The sequence below is a fragment of the Pristis pectinata genome, chromosome 22, assembly GCF_009764475.1.
Source record: "Pristis pectinata isolate sPriPec2 chromosome 22, sPriPec2.1.pri, whole genome shotgun sequence".
NCBI lineage: Eukaryota > Metazoa > Chordata > Chondrichthyes > Rhinopristiformes > Pristidae > Pristis > Pristis pectinata.
Genome location: NC_067426.1, coordinates 2,041,214 through 2,063,917, shown reverse-complemented (window position 1 = coordinate 2,063,917; position 22,704 = coordinate 2,041,214). Strand labels below are relative to the sequence as shown.

At 46.8% G+C, this 22,704-nt stretch overlaps 1 protein-coding gene and 1 non-coding gene across 3 annotated transcripts; both read left to right on the top strand.

Moving 5' to 3' along the window:
• Positions 1–1,202: 1,202 nt before the first annotated feature.
• LOC127581768 (CD276 antigen-like) lies at positions 1,203–16,341 on the top strand. Of its 2 annotated transcripts, XM_052036459.1 has the most exons (6): positions 1,203–1,801; positions 2,209–2,654; positions 2,980–3,066; positions 8,429–8,782; positions 11,889–12,173; positions 14,490–16,341. In XM_052036459.1, the coding sequence occupies exons 3-6, from the start codon at positions 3,015–3,017 to the stop codon at positions 14,627–14,629; spliced, it is 831 nt and encodes a 276-aa protein (XP_051892419.1). In that variant the 5' UTR covers positions 1,203–1,801; positions 2,209–2,654; positions 2,980–3,014; the 3' UTR covers positions 14,630–16,341. The 2 variants fall into 2 exon arrangements, with proteins under 2 accessions (XP_051892419.1, XP_051892421.1); XM_052036461.1 differs by lacking the exon at positions 1,203–1,801 and having other exon boundaries at positions 2,080–2,654.
• A 493-nt stretch (positions 16,342–16,834) lies between these two features.
• trnaq-cug (transfer RNA glutamine (anticodon CUG)) lies at positions 16,835–16,906 on the top strand. The gene has a single exon. It is a non-coding gene; the product is annotated as a tRNA-Gln (tRNA).
• The last annotated feature ends 5,798 nt before the right edge of the window (positions 16,907–22,704 follow it).

The window sequence follows — 22,704 nt, the reverse complement described above, 5'->3', positions numbered from 1 at the left end:
AGAGAATGCCAAGAGGGCAGAGGAAGACAGAGGATATTGTCAAAAAAATGCAACATTCCTGCTGAGTGTTGAGAATCTCCGGCTCATGACATTGAGAACATCAATTTAGGATAAGGGATGAGAGATTCAGTGGGATCTGAGGGGGCCTCTCTCACTCAGAGGGTAGTGAGTACCTGGAAATGCACTGCCAGAGAGAGGGAAGGAAGCAGAGTCACTGACAGTATTTAAGAAATCTTAGACAAGCACCGGGTATAGAGGACTATAGGCCAAGGGCTGGGAGATGGGATGAATACAGATGGGTGCCCATCGGTCAGTGTGGATGGAATGGGCCAAATGGCCTGTTCCCATGCTGTATATCTCCACGACCACTCAAAATGGAGAAGCATTCAGGATGGCACTGAAGACCTCAAATCCATGTGTCGGCAGCACAATACAGAGCAGCGGAAGGATGGCAACACCTCAAACTACTGGTCCTGTCAAACACCTGCTGCCCCATCTGGAGAAAAATCTGTGGGCCCCACACTGACCTCATCAGTCACCTCAGAACCCACAAAACCAGCAGAAGTGTGATTTCCTTGATCCTAATGGAATGCTCAAGGAAAGAAACATAGTAGGAATACACTAACTAGAGTAAATTACTCCTGTAATTGGAAACGTGGTTTTAGGCATTGAAAAAAATTTGGGAAAGGGGCCACCTAACTCCCAAACAAAAACATGACTGAGTATTTCAGTAAACCAGAAGTGGTGTGTAAAACCCAAGAAACCTTTGTAATGTGTTTGCTGTATTGGTGTTCTTGCATTGCCCACAAAGGTACTTGCTGGATAATTGCCTGTCAATTGAATAAAGCTTTGTGTGTGCATTTGTCTGAGCTGAACTAAAGATGATGTTTTTAAATGAGTTTTTGAAATTCAGTGGATTACTATGTACCAAAGGAGATAAAATAATTAATGTCTGAAGTTAATTACTGGTAGAGGAATGTGAGTGACATGATGCCAATGTACCGGCTGTTACGAACCAGCAATAAAAGAAACACACAGAGTCATGATTCAGTGTTAAAAACTACTTTATTAATCACTACTTATGATAATAAGAAAAATAAAAGTAAAAATGTTAGAAGTAAAAATATTAAACCTTAAACATTAACCCTGAAACCAAACTCGTGTGTGTGTGTGTGTGTGTGTGTGTGTGTGTGTGGCAAATTCCCAAACCCTAAGAGTCCGGGAATGGTTCTTAAAGTTCCTTTCAGCAAGTCATAAGGTGAAACATGAGCAAAGGCTTCTTCAACAACCACCGTTGTCTGAAGATAAAAGGTAGATGTCGAGAGAACATAGAGAGTAATGACGAAAACCAAATGTTCCACTATAGAACCCAAACGACACCTCAGCGTTTACTGGGTAGTGACTTCCTCACCCCGAAAAGCATCCGTATTGTGGCCATCCACACAAATATCTGTTTCCTTCTACAGGTTAACGACAAAGTGAACTCCACCAGATCACCTTCACATTTCCATAGGTGGGTTGCGGTGACAGACACAGTTATTGTTTCTCATCCATCGATAGAGAAACTAGCAGGCTGGTGTTTCTCGCTCTCTTCTCTCTCTGACTGACTGCTTCAACAACGTCATTCCATAAGCACGCCCCACACACACACACACCCCACCATGCTCTATCTTAAAGGGACATTCACCAATAGTAATCTAGTCCGGTCCTGATGTTACTGTTGGGGTCGAGGAGGTTCGATGCTCTGCCATTGCTTGGTGATTCCAGCACAGGGAGACTGACCCAACCAGGTCCCCGTTAGGTACAACCCCACTATCCCACAGCTGCAGCTCACGTCCTGTGCTCCACCCACTGATTTACTGCCTCATCTCAACACTCCAGTCTAACCACTGACCCGTGCCTGATCACCCACCACTCACCTCCCCCCAACTACAAAGCTTACCCCACGACCCCAGCAAGCCTCAACCCATGCCTCGATACAGGGTCTCCACCCGCCGACCATCGCTCTCCCTCCACGGATGCTGCCTGACCACTGAGTTCCTCCGATGGTTTACTTTTGCTCCGGATCCCGGTGACTGCAGGTCTCTCGTGTCTCCGGACATCAGCCCAATGCACCGAGCCATCAACTGACCCCCACCCCCACTTCCCAACACAGATGCTGGCCTCCCCACTCACACCCGGACTGACCTCTCTCTGCCCCCTCCCCAGGTCTGGCCCGGACCTCCCAGTGGGACTCCATCAGACCAAACCCCCGACTGCTGCCGCCTTCTCAACAAATCCACGGAGGCACCGAACCGGTTCTCCGCCGCCGGTGGTTGGGTGATCGCTCTCCTCCCATGGAAGTGAGCCACATCTCCGGGTGTGGTCGTCAGCTGAAACCCTGGACCCGCGGGCCCTGGGTGACCAGAACACACAAACTGGATCGGTCTCATCCCGCTGCCTCCACAGACGCTGCTCGACCTGTTGAGTTCCTCCGGCGGATTGTGTTTTGCCACATAGACGGGGGCGTTCCCCGGGAGACCGGTTCGGGCCCAACCCACAGCATTACTCAGCGGCCACCGACACTGCCCCCCTCCCCCGCTGTTCAGTACCCTCTCAGTGAAACCACGTCAGCTGAGACAGACAGTCGGGGAGACCGAGCGGCGGGGAGCGGGGTGAGTCGGGGCGACAGGGAGCGAGGGTGGGGAGGGCGGAGGGTCCGGTCAGCGGATGGGGTGGGGAGGGCGGAGGGTCCGGTCAGCGGATGGGGTGGGGCGGGAGGGGGTCCGGTCAGCGGATGGGGTGGGAGGGCGGAGGGTCCGGTCAGCGGATGGGGTGGGGAGGGCGGAGGGTCCGGTCAGCGGATGGGGTGGGGCGGGAGGGGGTCCGGTCAGCGGATGGGGTGGGGCGGGAGGGGGTCCGGTCAGCGGATCTGGCTGTTTGAGGGACATTAGGTCTCTGCGCTCTCCCGGGTCTCACCTGTTGTTCTGTCACCGACAGCTGTGCAGAGGTGATAGGTCAGCACTTTGAAAATTATGAAATATTTCCTCGGTTTCTTGGTGGGAATTGGATTCAGTTTGGCTTCAGGTGAGACTTTGTTATGTTTCTAACAAATAAATAACGAAGACCTCGTTTTTCACTGTGAAGCAGCATCACTGACGATGGTGTTGAGATGCTATCTTTGTTTGTTTGTTGTATGGGACCTGGCCGTCGCTGGGAGGAACAGCATTCACTGCCCTGCTGTCCTGGTGGAAGGTGCTCCCACAGTGCTGGAGGGCAGTGAGTTCCAGGACGGACCCAGCAATGACCAAAGGCCGGTGATAAATTTCAAACTAGTAAAGGTTTGTGTTGGAGAGGACGTGGTTGGTGTCGGCGACCCCCAATCACCTGCTGGCTGTGTCCTCTCTGGTGTCAGAATTGCCCAGGTCGATGGTACAGACTGCAGCCACTGTGAGCCACTGATCAGGGGATGGATTCTACAGCGGCGCGTGGGATTGGATCCTGAATGGTGTTTCTTGACAGTTGTTGGTGCTGATTATATCAAGCAAGCGATGGATGTTTCACCAAACTGCTGACTTGTACCTTCGGGGTGGATGGCAGGAAAACCCTGGGCTGCCAGGGGTGAGTCACCCACCCTCAGAAGAAAGAGCAACAACGCACATTTGACCGGCTGACAAGGAGGAAACAACCCAGTGCTCTGAGTCCCACCCAGCCTCTGACCTGTTCTTTTAGCCATGGGGATTTTGTGGGTTGTGTTTCTGGTGATTGGTGACTCCCAGGATGTCGATGGCGGGGCATGTGGCAAAGGCACTGCCCTCCAATGTCAAGAATAAGTGTCAAGACTCTCTCCTGTTGGAGGTGGAAGTTGCCTTGTAATCAGGTGACCTGAATGTAAATTGCCAAGTCACAGCACATGTCCAAATGTTGTCTCATCATGCTGCATGCCAGAAGGATTGCTTCATAATGGAATTCAATATTGGCAAACTCCTCCACTTCTGATCCTGTGATGGAAGAGTCACTGATGAAGCAGCTGAAGATGGTTGGGACCAGGATACCGCCCTGAGGAGCTCCTGCAGTGATGTCCTGGGACTGGGAGGATTGGCCTCCAACAACCACAACCATCTTCCTTAGTGCAAGACGTGGCTCCAAGCACTGGAGTGTTTTCCCTCGATGTCATACCTGATTGAATGGTGCCCTGTGGCCACCCTCCTCTTACCTCCAGAATTAGAACATAGAACAGTACAGCACAGGACCGGGCCCTTCGGCCCATCATGATGCCGATTTGAACTAATCCCACCCGCCTGCATGTGGTGGGACCCAGGCTATGGTCTGGAACTGAGTGGTCCAGCTGAAACCAATCTGTGCCTTGATGAGCAGGGACACGTGTCAGGACTGTGAATTATTGAGGGAGCACCGTGTGTATTGTACTGAGCAGGATAGGAATTGTTTTCCTTTTTGTGGACAGGACATACCTGAGCAATTTGTCACACTAATGGATATATGTCAGTGCTGTAATTGTACTCAAACAGCTTGGCTAGAAGCATGCCTTGTTATGGCTGGTTGCTACAGGCAGTTTTGAATTGGTTCAAATCCAACCTTTTTGCACTACAATGGACTTTGCTTTCTTTTTGTTCTAATTGTGTTCTTTCTTGTATAATTTACGTTTAATTTATGTTTTTCTTCAGAATGTTGTGTCTCTAGTTCTATGTGCCTGTGATGCTGCTGCAAGTAAGTTTTTCATTGCATCTGTGCACACATTGACTTGTGCATCTGACAATAAACTCGACTTGACTTGATGTGGTGATCTTCAGAACTACAGCCAGGATGTTGTCTGGTCCTGTCTGGTCCTGTTGCCTGCTTTATCCAATGCACTCAGCTGTCCCTCTGCCAAATTTGTTCTCAATCTGCTCTAGGGTTTCTGAAATCTCCTCCTTCTTCCAGAGCCATGGCTTCCCCTTTGCTGTGGTTGGTGGAGCCGTCTCATGCATGTCCTCCAACTCCTACACTTCTGTCTTCACCCATCTCCCCAGAGAGAGAGTTCCCTTGATCCTCACCTTTCACCCACCAGCCTCCCCATTCAGCATATCATCCTCCGCCATTTTCGCCAGCTCCCACCACCAGACACATCTTCCCCTCTCCCTCCTATCTACTTTCCATAGAGACCACTGCCTCCATGGCTCCCTAGTCTGTTCATCCCTTCCACCCGTCCCTCCCAATCCCCTGGCACTTTCCCTGAAGCCACAGGGGATGTTCCTTTACCTTCTCTGTCGCCAACATTCAGGGACTTAAACAGCCCTTGCAGGAGAGGCAGAGGATCACATGCACCTCCTCCAACCTGGTCTGTTCCATCTGGTGCTCTCACTGTGGCCTCCTCCATGGGTCATGGGCAGCGAGTTTTGGATATCTTTGTTTATAGATGGTTGAACATTGGAGACCAGGCAGGAGTGGATTAGGGATGGTCATGATTAGAGATAACAAAAGTCTAGATGAGGTTTAAGCAACAGAAAGTTGGGGCAGATGACATGCCCAGAGCAATAACAGTACCTTGTAAAATTGGGTTATTTTATAGACGGGTATTTCCCATATAAACAGTTTTTGTTTATGGTACTGAAAAGTACCAAAATATTTCAGAGAAATAATGTTACCAATTTTTGTTTAATGAATATCTTGCGATATAGAAAAGGCTTGTATTTTACGTACCCACAGGGTGTTGCGAAGTACAGCGTAACCAATTAAGTATTTGTGAATTGTTGTCACTGTTATCCTGCAATGTAGGCATGTGGCAGTCAATGTGTATACAGCAAACTCCCACAACCTCAGTGTGATAATGCCTGCATAACCTGTATTGGCAATGATACCTGAAGAATAAATATTGGCCAATGCACTTCCTAGTAGAGCTTAAGCATCATTTGCATCCACCTGGCAGAGCAGATGTTTTCCTGATAAACAAATTTCAAAAATAGACTTTATTCTTTAATAAGGAAGAAACTGCAAAAAACTTCTGCATTCATGGTCGTTACATTCGGTAGTGTAAACTTTTATAGAGAAGGAAAACACAAACACAGCACTGTTGCCGCTCATGTGGCCCCCTCGGGTGATCCCACTTTATCGTTTGAGGGGTTTCCCCACCCACCTCTGCCCTTCTGTGTGTGGTAGCAGGAGGAGCCCAGACTGTGGGCCTTCCCCGCAGAGCCTCAGCATTGGCTGCACCGAGCTTCAGTGCATCCCTCAGCACGGACTCCTGCAGCCGGGACGGTGCCAGTCGGTAGTGTTCCCTGACGGACATCTCGCTGTGCTGGGAGACCAACAAGTTTCGGGCAGACCAAAGGGTGTCCTTCACCGAGTTGATGACCCTCCAGCAGCACTTGATGTCTGTCTCGGTGTGTGTCCCCAGGAACAGGCCGGAGATCAGAGAGTCCTCTGTCACGCAGCTGCTGGGGGTGAACTGGGACACGGACCCTCGCATCTGTCTCCACACCCTCTGAGCAAATCCACAGTCTGCATAGATGTGGGTGACCGTTTCCTCCACCTGCAGCCTTCCCAAGGGCAGCATGCATTGGGCATGATAGTGAGAATGCTATAGTGCAGTACTGCACTGCATCGTCCACCAAGAATTTCTATACTCAAATCTCTGCGTGGACTTGAATTCACAATCTTCTGACTGGAAATGAGACAGTGCCTGACACCTCGGCTGCAGTAACATTTCTTGAGGTGAAATTTATTTGGGCTATCTCTCAGTAACTCTGGGATTTCCCATGTGAGACAACAAGAAATTCTGCAGATTCTGCAATCTGGAGCAATAAACGAAAATTGCTGGAGGAACTCAGCGGGTCAGGCAGCATCTATGGAGGAGAATAAACAGTCGACGTGTTGGGCTGAGACCCTTCACCAGGACTGGAAAGGAAGAGGGCAGAAGCCGGAATAAGAAGTGGGGGGAAGGGGAAGAGCACACGCAGGCAGTTGATAGGTGAGTTCATGTGAAGGGTGATTTGGTTTATCTTATCTGCCTGTTGTTTTCCTGCTCTTAAATTTACATATATGTTATTATTCCTGGAAATCTCAGACGATGCCCAGGGGTGATCTTTAGTCTAAAGACGTGAAAAAACAATTGACTCTACGGCTGAGTTATAAGGGTAGCATTCACATACGTATATTATAAATACATGAAAATTAGGAGCAGAATGTGTCCACTTGCCTTAAAAATATCAATCACTCTGCTTCCACCGCTCTTTGAGGGAGAGAGTTCCAAAGACTCTCAACCCTTTGAGAGAAACAACATCCTCTCCACATCCATCCTGGCAAGACCCCTCAGGATCTTAAAGGTTTCAATCAACCCCTTCACTCTTCTAAACTTCAGCAGGTTCAAGACTAGTTGTCCAACCCTTCCTCGTGAGACCTACCCATTCTAGGTATTGGCCTAGTGAACCTTCTCTGAACTGCTTCCAACACATTAACTTCTTTCCTAAGATAAGGAGACCCACACTATGTACGGTACTGAAGGTGTGGTCTCACCATTATCCTGTGTAACAGAAGCGTACCTCTCCTACTTTTATCTTCAATTCCTCTCACAGTAATAACATTTTATCATCTTTACCAATTACTTTCTGGACCTTTGTGGCTTTTTAACTGAAATTAGAAGCAAAGTTAATCTGAGTCTGTTGAACAGCAGGAGGGTGGTGTTATCAAACTCATGCCCCGAGTCACAGTTACATGGGCAAAGTCCCAGTGAACTGGTTTCAGTTGCGTGCCAATGGCAGGAAATGTTACCCCTTAGGGGAAGCAGGGAGAAACTGCAGGGAAACGATAATAACGTTTCACTTTTGTATTTCTAATTTTGTCATAGAGTCACAGAGTCACACAGCACAGAGACAGGCCCTTCGGCCCAACTGGTCCATGCCAACCAAGATTCCCAACTAAGCTAGTCCCATTTGCCCACATTTGGCCCATATCCCTCTAGACCTTTCCCATCCCTGTACCTGTTCAAATACCTTTTAAATGTTGTTAATGTACCTGCTTCAACCACTTCTCTGGCAGCTCATTCCATATACTGACCACCCTCTGGGTGAAAAAGTTGCCCCTCAGGTTCCTATTAAATCCCTCCCCTCTCACCTTAAACCTGTGTCCTCTAGTTCTTGATTCCCCAACCCTGGAAAAAGACTGTGTGCATTCACCCTGTCTATGCCCCTCATAATTTTACACACCTCTATAATATCACCCCTCAGTCTCCTATGCTCCATTGAAAAAAGTCCTAACCTGCTCAACGTCTCTCTATAACTCAGTCCCTCGAGTCCCGGCAATATCCTTGCAAATCTCCACTGCACTTTTGTGTTTGGGATGAGTGCTGTATTAAATCTGCTTGAATTAATACCCTTTCAGGTATAATGAGCCGCGAGGTAAATGGCTTTTTGGTCAATGTTGTTGGTAACCTGATGCTTTTTCTTATTTTCAGTTGAGTTTAAAGTTTGTACACCAGAAGCACCAGTGACTGCTGTCTATGGCCAGTACACAGTACTGACGTGTAGCTTCCCGGTTCAGGTTGAGATACCACTGGAGAAACTGGTCATCAACTGGCAACGTGTCGAGAAGGAGGAGGTTGTTTACAGTTATTATTATGGGAAAGAGCAACCAAGTCACCAAAGCCCTCGGTATTCAGGGAGGACAAGCTTATTCCCTGAAGACTTTAAAAATGGGAACGCTTCATTGAAGCTGGACTGGGTGAGAGCAGAGGATGTTGGACAGTACCTGTGCTTTGTCGGTGGTTTAAAAGGAAGTGGCCAAGGGATTGTCTCGCTCACTTTTGCAGGTACTGTACAGACAAGCTTTCTTTGGCTTTTCTCTTATCGGTGCTTCAGATTAAACACCCAGACTACTTGGCTCCTCAGCAAGCCCAGTTTGTCCAACTACTGAGTGCCTGAGAACAGAGGGACCTTGGAGTACAAGTACATGGTTCGCAGAAAGTGGAGTCACAGGTAGACAGGCTGGTGAAGAAGGCTTTTGGCACACTGGCCTTCATCACTCAGGGCATTGGGTATAAAAATTGGAAGGTCACGGTGCGGTTGTACAGGATGCTGGTGAGGCCGCACTTGGAATACTGTGTTCGGTTTTGATTGCCCTGCTATAGGAAAAATGTTATTAAACTGGAAAGAGTGCAGAAAGGAGTTACAAGAATGTTGCCAGGACTTGAGGGGTTGGGCAGACTAGGACTTTATTCCTTAGAGCATAAGAGACTGAGAGGTGATCTTATAGCGGTGTATAAAATCATGAGGGGCACAGACAGGGTGAATGGACTCAGTCTTCTTCCCAGTGCTGGGGAATGAAGAACCAGAGGGCACAGGTTTAAGGTGAGAGGGGAGAGTTAACAGGAACTTGAGAGGCAATGTTTTTCACCAAGGGCAGTACCTGTTTGTGAGCTGCCAGAGGAAGTGGTTAAGGCATGTACAATAAAAACATTTAAAATACATTTGGACAAGTACATGGATTGGTAAGGCTCAGTGAATGGGACTAGCTTGGATGGGGCATCTTGGTCAGCATGGACCAGTTGGGCCGAAGGGCCTGTTTCTGTGCTGTGTGACTCTGTGACTCTGGACACCAGTTTGATGCTTGGCCTGATGTAGCTCTGCACTGCTGGGACAGGCCTGGTGTTGCCGTGACAGATCTCCCCACTCCTGCCCGCTGCTCAGAAACCCCTACTGGAAATGTATCTCTGTGGATGGTGTGAGGCTCAGCCTGAGGGGTAGATGATTACCGTCTAGGGGTTGCATCCGAATCTAGTACCCAGGAGTAGCGATGGTTCCAAGTACGAAGGCAAAAAAAAAGCTGCAGCTGCCGGAAATCGGAGGTCCCCCAGCAACTACAGGAGATGCAACACCTGCCCTTTCACCTCTACCCCTGCCGACATCCAGGGAGGTAAACAATCCTTCTGGGTGAAGCAGCAATTCATTCTATTACCATTTTAATGTGCTCCACCCTGGAGAAAACAAATCATCTTCTCTGTAGACAGTCCCTCAGGATCGAGGATGACTTGCTTCCCCTCCAGTTTGGTGGGTTCTGAGCTGACTAATGAGGCCAATGTGGGAACTGCAGACTCTTCCATGGATGGGGCAGGAGGTGCCTGACAGGGCAGGTGAGTGGGCATTTTGTGAGGCGGTCCACTCCTCCTGCTGTTTATTCTGGGCTTGTGTGAGCTGCCAATACATCGAGGTTCTCAATATCATCCTGAATGCTCCTTCTCCACTTTGAGCAGCCATGGGCCAGGGAATTGCCAGGAGTCAGCAGGCATGTTGCCTCTTTGAAGGAGGCTTGAACCTTCTCTTCTGTTCACCTGCCAGTCTGTCCTGTGGTCGAGCTTGGAACAGAGCCTCTGCTTCCGGGGTCTGTTGTCAGTCATGTGGACAACATAGCCCGCCCAACGGAGTCAATGGAGTGTAACTTGGGCCTTAGTGTCGGGGACATTGGCCTGTGAGAGGACAAGGACATTTGCTTGGTTATTCTTCCGGTGAATTTGGAACGGGGCTGGAGCCGGGGGTAAGGAGTGTGGGACAGGTGCACAGCAGGAAGCAGGGATTGGGAACAAGGATGGAATACAGCCAAAGAAACTGAACACAGATTGGGTGACCATTCTGCAGAACATCTCCATAAAGGTGACCCTAGAGTCATAGAACAATACAACACAGATACTGGCCCTTTGGCCTAACGAGTCCATACCAACCACATTGTCCACCCAGCTAGACCCTAAGCTTCCAATTACCTATCACTTTAATTCTCTGCCCATTGTTGGCTTCTCCATATTTGGCCTCTTGTATTGTTCCAACAAAACCCAATGTAAGGTCAAAGAAAAGCGCCTCACCTTCTGATGAGAAAAGTACAGCCCTCAGAACTCAACACTGAATTCAACAGTTTCAGATATCCAACCTTTCCAGTGCATTGTGGCTAGTTCGATGAAAAGTTATCAGTCTGTAATGATTACTTAGGTTTTTTCCCTATCCACAAGCATCGCATGGGCTGCTGGATAGATCCAACATTCCCTTTTATTTCAGATTTCCAATAACTGCCGTGTTCTGTACCTCACAGTTCCAACAAAACAAGGATGAGAACTTCAACATTTGCCGTACTTTGAAACCAAGGGCTCATGAACAAAGGATGAGGGTTAACATGTTTTACATAAGACAGGAGTCCATTCAGCCCCTCAGGTTCCATGCAACAAGGTCATCGGTGAAGATCAGTGCCACTCCCTTGCCCTTTCCTTTCTCGCTCCTCCTCATTCACCTCCACCTTTTCACATCTCCCATGCAGATCATTTGAAGTTAACAAGCCTTCGCCACCCTCCATCAGCTAGCACTCCCAAAATTTAGATCACACCCTCTCTTGGTCTCTACCCTATCACAGATACCCCCTAAGTTTGCTTCACCTTCTCTACACCTTAAAGTGTCTTTGATTTCTAACTTGTCTCAGTTCTGGTGGAGGGTCATCAACCTGAAACATTGACCCTCTCTATAAATTGCTACCTGACCTGAGTATTTCAGCACCTATTTTGTTCCAGAGTTGGTGTGCAGAGTGGAAATCCTGTACCACTGGCTCCTGCTTTTACCCAAAAGTTCAGGGACCCACTTTCTTGTTTCCATGGTGGCCTCACTGACAACCCTTAAACTTGGCACATTCAATTCCACTTTGCTTTAGCAGCTGCCAGCACGATGTTGTGGGTGATAATTTCAGATCAAATGGTTCAGCTGTCTCAACAAACAGCTTCATCTGCCACTGCTCAGTTGGTTCTTGTGGTTATTATCTTGGATGTTTGCAACCTTCCATAGCAACACTCATCCACAGTTGTTTAGTACAACATTTATGGCTAGAATTATTTTATGACTGGTTTCTACTTTGTTTCTAATGAATGTTTTTTTTAAATTCTGCAGCATACTATAAGGAACCAAACCTTTTAATCAAGTTAATACCATCTGGGATGATGTTCACATTTGAGTCTCGAGGTTATCCTGCAGCCACTGTTTCTTGGTACAATAAAGAAAGAGAGAACATTTCCTCACTGTCTGAGACCTTGTACCAACAAGATGGAGATGGTCTATACTTGTTGCAGAGTATTCTGAAAGTCAGTGGTGCCAACAAGAGTTCCAGCTACACTTTCCTGTTAAGAAATGATGTTTTACATCAATCAATTTCCAGAACTTTTGATCTTTCCATAGGTATGTTGACTTTCTTTGTCTTTTACCTACAGGCCTTACATAAGTGGTAGGGAAATTATTGAGGAAAATCCTAAGGGATTGGATTTATGTACATTTGGGAAGTCAGGGATGGTCAGCATGTCATTGTGTGGAGGAAGTCCTGCCTCACTAAATTGATGAGTTTTTTGACGAGGTAACTAAAGAGATTGATGAGGGCAGGGCAGTAGATGCTGCCTACATGGACTTTTGTAAGGCTTTTGACAAGGTCCTGCATGGTAGGCTGGTCCAGAGGGTTAAGTCACATGGGATCCAAGACAAACTGACTAATTGGATCCAAAATTGGCTCAGTGATAGGAGGCAGAAGGTAGCGTGGAGGGGTGTTGTCTGATTGTGACCAGTGGTCGATGCTAGAAGCTTTGATTTTGTGATATATATGAACAACTTGAATGGGAATATAGGGGGTTTGTAGATGACACAAAAATTGGCAGTATTATGTGTAGCAAAGAAAGTTATCAAAGGCCATATAATTAGATGGAAGGTCAGGCAGAGCAGTGACAGATGGAACTTACTCCTGACAAGTGTGAGCCAATGCATTGAGGAAGTCAGGTAAGGACTGGACACTTGCAGTAAGTGGTGGGGCACTACGGAATGTTGATGAACGGATTGACCTAGGGTACAAGTACATAGTTCCCTGAAAGTGGCAAAGCAGGCAGACAGGGTTGTGGAGAAAGCACATGGCATGCTTGTCTTCACAGGTCAGGGCATAGAATAGAAAAGTTGGGATGTAATTTTGAAACTTTACAAAACACTGGTTAGGACGCACTTGGAGCACTGTGTGCAGGTCTGGGCGCCACACTATGGAAAGGATACGGTTGTACTGGAGAGAGTGCAGAGGAGATTCACCAGGATGCTGCCTGGATTGGAGGGCTTTAGTGATGAGAAGAGATTGGACAGGCTGGGCTTGTTTTTCCTGGAGCGAAGGAGGCTGAGGGGTGACCTGATCAGAGTATATAAAATTAAAAGAGGCACTGATAGGTTAGATGGTCAGAATCTCTTTTCCCATGAGAGGGGTATCAAAACGAGAGGGCATAGGTTTAAGGTGGGAGGGAGGAGTTTTAAAGGGGACCTGAGGGGAAAGTTATTTACACAGAGAGGGGGTGATATCACTGCCAGAGGAGGTGCTGGAATTGGATACAGTCACTATGTTTAAGAGACATTTAGACAGACACTTAAATAGGCAAGGCACAGAAGGCTATGGACGCAGTGTGGACAGATAGTAAGGTAAGGTAAGATATCTTTATTAGTCACATGTACATCGAAACACACAGTGAAGTGCATCTTTTGCGTAGAGTGTTCTGGGGGCAGCCCGCAAGTGTCACCACGCTTCTGGCGCCAACATAACGTGCCCACAGCTTCCTATCCCATATGTCTTTGGAATGTGGGAGGAAACCGGAGCACCCGGAGGAAACCCACACAGACACGGGGAAAACGTACAAACTCCTTACAGACAGTGGCTGGAATTGAACGTGGGTCGCTGGCGCTGTAATAGTGTCACACTAACTGCTACACTACCATGCCTGCCTAGTAACACTGCATAGCAACGCTCCAAGGCAATTAACAAGAGAGTTATCAAACGAATGGAAATTAGGACAGGTGAACAAAATTTTGAGAAAAGAGTGGTGGAGAAGTTTGGGTGCTAAATTCCAGATACCGAGTCCTTGGCAGTTGAAGGAACTCTTGACACGGTGGAGTGATTAATCCTGGGAATGATGAAAATGTCAGGATTGAAACATTGCAGATACCTCACAGGATTATGTGGGCTAGTGTAGATGGGAAGATAAGGTCGGCATGGACTGCTGGGCCGAAGGGCCTGTTTCTGTGCTGTTCCGTTCTGACTCTCTAACCCTCCAGATGTCTCGCTGTTTTGATTTTAGTTCTGTATCTTGATTTCATGCTGACCGATGAAGCAAAAAATAACCTACTTGAGTCCCTAAGAAACCATATAATTAGCTGCACTTTTTTCACTGACACGTGAACATCCTTTTGCTCACTTCTAAGATTACACAAAACTAGTGCTTGTGGCAATTTAATGGTCTAAGGCTTGAGGCTTGTGACTGGGATAATGCTTCTGTCTAGGAAGACTCTTGGATCTGCGTGTATTTCGGTTACCATAGAGGCTACCTTGAGGCTCAGTCAATGAATTCATTGAAAACAAAGATCAATAGATTACATTATGAAATATCATTAGACTTTGATGATGATTGTACATCAAACAGAAAATCAGACAAACTCAGAACTCCCTGCCGCAAAGTCTAACTGTTTCCCTCTCTCCCACAGAAACAAAAGCTGATGACATTTCAAAAAGAAATAAGTGGATGCTGGCACTCTCTCTTCTCACCACTGAATTTGGAATCATTTTAATTCTGGCCAAAGCTTTGTGGAGGAAAGAAGTTTCACAACAGGAGCTAGAGTTGTGACTGCTCGTTGTTCGTTTGACTGAGCATGGTACACACCAGGACTCTTCAGGGGCTGTAATTGTACAAGGACTTCTCCAGGAACACTGAAATCAATGAGACAAGAGAGATCTTGCTTTTTGCAGCCTTCTTTGTTCAAACTGCTGAATATCAGGACATCACCCGAAAACCCAAAAACTGCAGATGCTGGAAATCTGAAATAAAAACAGAAAATGCTGGAAACACTCAACAGGTCAGGGAGCATCTGTGGAAGGAGAATCAGTTAGCATTTCAGGATCATTCATCAGAGCCATGTTTCAGGTGTGGGGAGGAGTTGTCCAGTTCTGATGAGGAATGTGGAATCACAGAGCACTACAGCACAGAAACAGGCCCTTTGGCCCATCTAGTCCATGCCAACCTGATCTTCTGCCTAGTCCCATCTACCTGCACCCGGACCATATCCCTCCAAACCCCTCCCATCCATGTACCTATCCAAACTTCTCTTAAACGTTACAATTGTAGTGATACCACGTTATCATCTAAATCATTAATTTATAATCATAAAACGACTGACCCAGCACTGATCCCTGGGGCACACCACTAGTCACAGGCCTCCAGTCAGAGAGACAGCCATCTACTACCACTCTCTGGCTTCTCCTGCCAGAGACCTGAGACATTCATATTGTGTTAGAAGTGGGCAGTGCATCACTCGGTATATCATGGAATCTTGCAGCATGGAGAGAGATTTTCCAGTCCATCGTGTCTTGTCTGTTCTTAGTGAGTGCTGTTGAATTAATCCCATCCTGTGCTCTCTTCCCCCACAGCCCCTGCAAATGTTTAGCCTTCAAGTATTTATCCAGTTCTTCTTTGAACATTATGATTGACTATGTTTGCATTGTCCTTTCACAAGATGCACTCCAACATAAACAGCACTCAGTTTTAGAAAATATCCCATTTTCTGTTGCTCTTTTGTGTGTTTTTTGTTTCCTGATGGTATCTGTCCAACAGTTAGAGGTGTACAAAATATTAAGAGGAATAGATAGAGTAGACAGCCAGCACCTCTTTCCCAGGGCATCAATGCTCAATACAAGAGGGCATGGCTTTAAAGTAATGGGTGGGAAGTTCAAGGGAGATATCAGAGGGAGGTATTTTACCCAGAGAGTGGTTGGGGCATGGAATGCGCTGCCTGGGGTAGTGGTGGAGGCAGGTACTTTGGTCAAATTCAAGAGATTACTAGATAGGCATATGGAGGAATTTAAAATAGAGGGATATGTGGGAGGAAGGGGTTAGATGTCTTAGGCGAAGTTTAAAGGTCGGCACAACATTGTGGGCCGAAGGGCCTGTATTGTGCTGTACTGTTCTATGACCTATGATGATCCATTGTTTCTCTCCACTGCCGCCGCCTGACCTGCGGAGTGTTTCCAGAATGTTGTGTTTTTGAACTAGGTTGCCTTCGTTCGGAAATTGCTACGGGAAGCAAACTATTTATTTCTATGATGGAAAGTTGATGACGATGAAATGAATGCACTGTTTCCAGCGCTTTTTATTTTTATTTCATTTTGATAAGCTAGTTAACATTGTCAGTTAGTATTAAGTTCCAAAAACACAGAATAACATAATACTTTGTTTTCTACTGTGTTGGTTTCTGTGCTATGACCAACCGTACTTGTGACTTGTATTTGCATCCGCTCTGTGTCATATGTTGGACACACAAAACTTTTAGCATGAGTTTTTGAGAAGGGGAAATGTTATGAACACTTAATTTGTATGAAATATATTTTCATTCCCGGATGTTCTGGGTAGAAGCAGTAGAGGTAGTGTATATGGATTTCAGCAAGGAATACCGGCATCAAGACTTTCTTTCCCATGGAGTAAGATGGTAATGTTCCCATCTGAGCGGTGGAAGTGGGGTGAATTTCAGTGACTCGTGGACCTGGTTCACAGCGATCCGCACCAGCTGGGGGTGGGGTCCGTGAGCCCATCTGCAGCTTCTGGTAAGTTCGTCATCTTGAAACCTCAGCAGAAGCTGCAACCGGGAAGGAGAACGGATAGTTCATTTTCATGACTCTCGTGGAGGGGCTGTTGAAGTAACGAACTTTGTACTTTCCATAAATCACGCTCACGGCAGGACGGGGGTCGGACGCTCTCGGTCCGCTCGGGGTTCGAGCCCTCGCCACTGGGCTGCGCGGCCTCGGAGTCAGTAGCAGCAGCCGCGGCCGCTCTCTCCGTGGTTCCATGGTGTAATGGTTAGCACTCTGGACTCTGAATCCAGCGATCCGAGTTCAAATCTCGGTGGAACCTCAGCGGGAACTTTTTAAAAATTTAGATCAAAGCAAATAATTGCAGTAAAACCTGACAGAAACACTTCCCACAATTATATATAACAAGGGAGAGCCACAGCTGAATGTTACAGTTCAACATATTGCCGACACTGGTGTGATGCTGGTCTGACCTGTTCTCAGTCACCTACATGACTCAGCTGCAATGGTTCAGGAAGGCAACCGGTCACCCACCAAAAATTTAAGGGCAATTAAGGAGGGGCAATACATGCTGGCCTCTCCAGTGATGACCAGGACCCCGAAAATGTGCTTAAGTCTGTAAATTGTGAAGAACAGTGATGTCCTCATAATTGTGTTAGTATCATCTCATTCTCAGTGAGTCCCAACTCATCAACGTATTCAATGCTGCTCAGTTTACCACTGCTGCTGCATTAAAACAGTGAAAGAATTAAACTAGACAAACCACCCAACACTGCTATTGGACACGGCAAAGGTGCTCCCAGCCATTTCCCCTTCCAAAGTTACCCTTCCTAACATCTAAGGACTATTGCAAGGATTGGGAGAGCTGTCCACAGACTGGACAGAGTCATACTCTCAGAATTCTCCCTTACAAAGACCATGAAGACTCCATCACACATCTGGGCACCTCCTGTCCCACTGGCAGGACAGACCTGCCAGAGGTGGTGACGTTGGGGTTTACAGTCAGGGAGTCCCAACATTGACATCAGATCCCATGAGGTTAAACGTGGGCTGGGGAACCTTCCGGCGATCACCTCCCACCAGCTGATGAATCAGTGCTCCTCCATGTTGAACCACATCTGGGGGAAACACCCAGAGTCACAAGTACATAGTTTCCTGAAAGCGGCAACACAACTGGTTAGTGAAGGCGGCGTTTGGTACGCTTGCCTTCATATGCCAAGTTAATGGGTGTGGGAGTTGGGACATCATGTTACAGTTGTACAAAACATTGGTTAGACTGCACTTGTAGTATTGTGTGTAGTTCTGGTCACTACACTACAGGACAGATATGATTAAGCTAGAGAGGGTGCAGAAAAGATTACAAGGATGTTGCCTAAATTGGAGAGATTGAGTTGTAAGGGTTGGGTCTGTTTTCCCTGGAGCAAAGGAGGCTGAGAAGTGATATGTTCAAGGTAAAATTATGGGAGGCATGGATAGGGTAGATAGCCATAGTCTGCTTCTCATGGTGGGGGTGTCTGAAACTGGAGGGCATAGGTTTAAGGTGGGAGGAGCTTTAAAGGGGATCTGAGGGGTAAATTTTTCACACGGAGTAGTTGGTATCTGGAATGAGCTGCCAGAGGAGGTGGCTGAGGCAGGAACAGTGACAGCATTTAAGAGGCATCTGGACAGGTAGTTGAATGCAGGGCACAGAGGGATATGGAACTAATGCAGGCAGCTGGGGTTAGTGTAGATAGGCATGGCAGTCGGTATTGACACAGTGGGTCGATGGGCCCGTTTCTATGTTGTACAACTCTACAACGCAATGATTCTATGTGGCATCATGGAGAGTTAACAAACACTGGCTTGTCCTGATCCTGAAAAGTCAATAAGTAAAATGTCACCCAAGTTCCTCCTGAATGGGAACCGCAGCGGCAGGGCAACAGGTGGTGGGGCTGAGGGCAAGGAAGATGGTTTGACAAGTCAGACTGAAAGGACGGACGGCGAGGGACAGGTGAATACACACAGTGCGACTGATGGGCTGAGATGTGTGTAAGTGCTAGGAGTGTGATGATTAAGGAGGATGAACAGAGCCTGGATCGGTGTATGGAATTACAATGTTGTTGCCATTACAGAGACCTGGATGCGTGAGGGACAGGACTGGCAGCTCAACATTCCTGGGTTTTGTTGTTTTAGATGTGATTGGGGGGGGGGGGGGGGTCACACCACTGATAAGGGAGAGTGTCACAGCAGTACTCAGGGAGGACACGCTGGAGGACTCATCCACAGAGGCAATTTGGGTGGAGGTCCAAAATAAGGAAGGTGCGATTACGCTGATGGGATTATCCAGGCCTCCCAATAGCCACCGAGAGGCGGAGGAACAGAAGTGTAGACAGATTATGAAAAGGTGCAGGAACAACAGGGTTGTCACCTGGGGGACTTTAACTTCCCCAGGATTGATTGGAACTTCCTTAATACAAGAAGCTTAGATGGGGCGGGATTTCTTCAGTGCATCCAAGAGGGGTTCTTGAAACAGTCTGTGGAGAGTCCAACCAGAGGAGAGAACATACTGGACCCTCGTTTTGGGAAAATGAGCCAGGTCAGGTGACAGACCTGATAGTGGGGGGGGGGGGGGGGGGGGTGCATTTTGGGAATAGTGATCACAACACATTATGTTTTAAGATAGTTATGGGTAAGGATAAAATCGGATCTTGCAGGAGGGTACTAAATTGGGGGAGGGCAAATTAGGACAGGATAAGACAGGAGCTCAGGGGCATTGATTGGGAGCAGCTGCTGTCGGACAAGTCCGCATCTGACAGGTGGGAGTTGTTTAAAGACCAGCTGATCAGAGTTCAGGATCGACATGTTCCGGTGAGGAGCAAGGACAAGGATGGTAAGGTAGGGGAACTTTGGATGACCTGAGAGTTCCTAAACTTAGTCAGAAAGAAAAAGGAAGCACACACAAGGTTTAGGAAGCTAAAATCAGACTGGGCCCTTGTGGAATATAAAGATAGCAGGAAAGTGCTCAAGCAGGCGATTAGAAAGGCCCAAAGGGACCATGAAATGTCCTTGGCGAGCAGGATCAAGGAGAATCCCAAGACATGTTATACTTGTATTAAGAGTATAATTAAGGAGAAGTAGGTCCACTCAAGGATAAAGGAGGGAATTTGTGTTTGGAGTCAGACCATGTGGCTGAGGTACTAAATGAGTACTTTGTGTTTACAGAGAAGGGTATGGAGGGTAGTGAAGGCAGAGTGGGGCGTACTAATCTGCTGGGACATTTTGAGCTTAAGGAGGAGGTAGTGCTGGGTCTTCTGAAAAGCATTAAGGTGGATAAATCCCCAGAGTCTGATGTCATATATCCCAGAATATTGAAAGAAGCAAGTGAGGAGATTACTGGAGCTTTGACAAAAATCCTTGGGACCTCGACTGTTGCTAGTGAGGACACAGAGGACTGGAGAATAGCAAATGTTGTGCCTTTGTTCAAGAGATATAGGGATAATCTGGGTAATTATAGGCCAGTAAACCTCATGTCAGTGGTAGGGAAGCTATTGGAGAGGGTACTTAGGATTTGTGCATATTTGGAAAGGGAATACTAATGGCAGTTAATGGTAGGCCCTTTTAATAGAATTGAGGTACAGAGGGATCTTGGGGTCCGGGTCCATAGTTCACTGAAAGTGGCTACACAAGTGGATAAGGAGGTAAAGGCGGTGTATGGCATGCTTGCCTTCATCGGTAGGGGTGCTGTGTATAAGAGTAAGGAAGTCATGCTGCAGCTGTATTAGAACTTAGTCAAACTGCACTTGGACTATTGTGTGCAGTTCTGGTCGCCCCATTACAGGAAGGACATGGAGACTGGAGAGGGTGCAGGAGAGGTTCACCAGGACGCTGCCTGGATTAGAGGGTATGAGCTATAAGGAGAGGTTGGACAAACTTGGGTTGTTCTCCCTAGAGTGTTGAGGCTGAGGGGAGACCTGATAGAGGTTTTTTGAATTATAAGAGGCATAGGTAGGGTAGAAAGTCAGAATCTTTTCCCCAGGGTAGAAGTGTCAAACACCAGAGGACACGCTTTTAAGGTTGGGTGGGTGGGTGGGTGGGGGAGTTTAAAGGCTGTTACCAGGGGTGGTGGTGGAAGCAGCAGGCAGTTTGGTGGAATTTAAGAGGCCTTTAGACAGACACATGAACATGAAGGGAATGGAGGGATGTGGATGATACACAGGAGGAGGACATTTAGTGTAAATTGGCATCAAGATGAGCACAACATGGGCTGAATGGCCTGTCCAGTGCTGTACTGATCCATGTTCTATTTGCGCAGTGATGAGCTATCACTGACATTGCGTCAAACAATAATTCCCCTTTATACAGCATGACTAATGTTGCAAAAATGCTTCAAAATGCTGTTGGTTTGTTGCCAGATAAAATCTCAAAACCAAGTCACTTAAGATAATAAAAAGGACAGTTTGAGAGAGAGTGACTTTGAAATTGATCCAGCCCTGGTCAGTATGATGTAACATCACCTTCTGGATCAGAGTGGGATTTACTGTTCGAGCTCAGCCTCTCTTTATCAGCTGTCTTCACCAGCTCAGCCCACACCCTGCTCAAACATCCATCGTGGATCCCTTCGCACTCCACTGATCCAAACCTTTCCCAACAGTTCCTCCATCAGCTTCAGCTCATCCAAGACTGTTGCTGCCTCATCTTAAACTGTTCCAAGTCACCAACCAACCTTGGTTTTCAAGTCCCACCAAAGGTTCAAATCATTGATCTTTACTGCCTCTTCAAGCCCTCCAACTCTATTCTTCTGGCTCTGGGTTTTTAAGTATCTCGTGCTCCATGACCTCCATCAACGCCTGGGCCTCGAGCTCTGGGCTCTGCTCCCAAACCGCCTTCAAAATCTTCGCTAAGAGTTACCTTCTTGACCAGATTTTTAATCATCTTTCCTCTCATCTGTGTCTTGGTGTCAAACTTTGATTATGCGTTGAGGAGACCCCTTATGTTCCAAAAACTACATCAATTTCAAGTGTTGTACATTGACAAAATACAAAACAATTTATTCATAATTCCCAATAATAGTAACTTTGCTAAATTTTATTGTTTTCATTGTAATCACCTTGCTATTTAAGAAGCTGAACAAAATCATTAAAGATTTTCCAACAACCACTCTGTTGTAGTTAAAAAATAAACTGCTGGGAGAACAGGACCTAAATGTTGACCATTTTTCTGCCTCCACAGATGCTGCCTGACCTGCTCAGTTTTTCCAGCAGTTTATTTTTTGTTCCAGATTCCAGCATCTGCAGACTCTGGTGTCTACACTCAGTCATAGTTACCCTGCTGTTAATTGAGGCACATACCTCTACTGACTACTTCCGCCTGCAGGCAGTTAAAGGAATTACCAACGTCAAATTAATTGTCACATCCACAAGTCCATGTGTGCACAGGTGCAATGAAAAACTTACTTGCAGCAGCATCACAGGCTCATAGCATCAGATAAGCAGCATTCACAAGAAAAAAACATAAATTAAACAAAAATTATACACCATTTTTGCAAGAAAACACAATTAGAACAAAAAAAAATCAAGTCTATTTTAGTGCAGTGATCATAGTATTGCTAAACTGTAGTGACTAGGGCTTTTCGGTTGCTTCAAGAACTGAATGGTTGAAGGGAAGCAGCTGTTATTTACAAAGATTTTTTTCTTATGTTACTGCTGTAAGCATGAAATATGAAAGGTCAGAGGGAATGGTGATACATAGAATATAAACACTCCCTGTGTCTGAGGAAAATGTGGCAGCACAAATACTTTGTTTCATTCAACAATGAGCAGCCATTTCTTCCAACTGAATACTGTGCAGTCAGAAGTCACCATCTATTTCCATTCCTGAGCCACTAACACCACCATTCACCCTGGCAGTGGTCAGAGACTGAACCAGACTGTTTGACCCGAGGAGAACTCTTCTATCGTTCCAACCACTGGCTACCTTCCCATCCTCCTGTCTACTCCTGGGCGCCTTCCCATCCTCCAGCCACTATAAACATCCAACATCTGCTTTCCTTGTTTGAACTCACACCCAGATGTCTACTGACCTAAACTGACTCCCAGTCCACATCAGTGATATTCCTCCATACCTTGGTCTCCATCTCTGTAA

Coding starts and splice junctions, on each gene's coding strand:
- LOC127581768 (XM_052036459.1), top strand. CDS start 3,015: ATGAAATATTTCCTCGGTTTCTTGGTGGGAATTGGATTCAGTTTGGCT. Junction 3,067..8,428: donor TGGATTCAGTTTGGCTTCAG/GTGAGACTTTGT, acceptor TCTTATTTTCAG/TTGAGTTTAAAGTTTGTACA. Junction 8,783..11,888: donor TGTCTCGCTCACTTTTGCAG/GTACTGTACAGA, acceptor TAAATTCTGCAG/CATACTATAAGGAACCAAAC.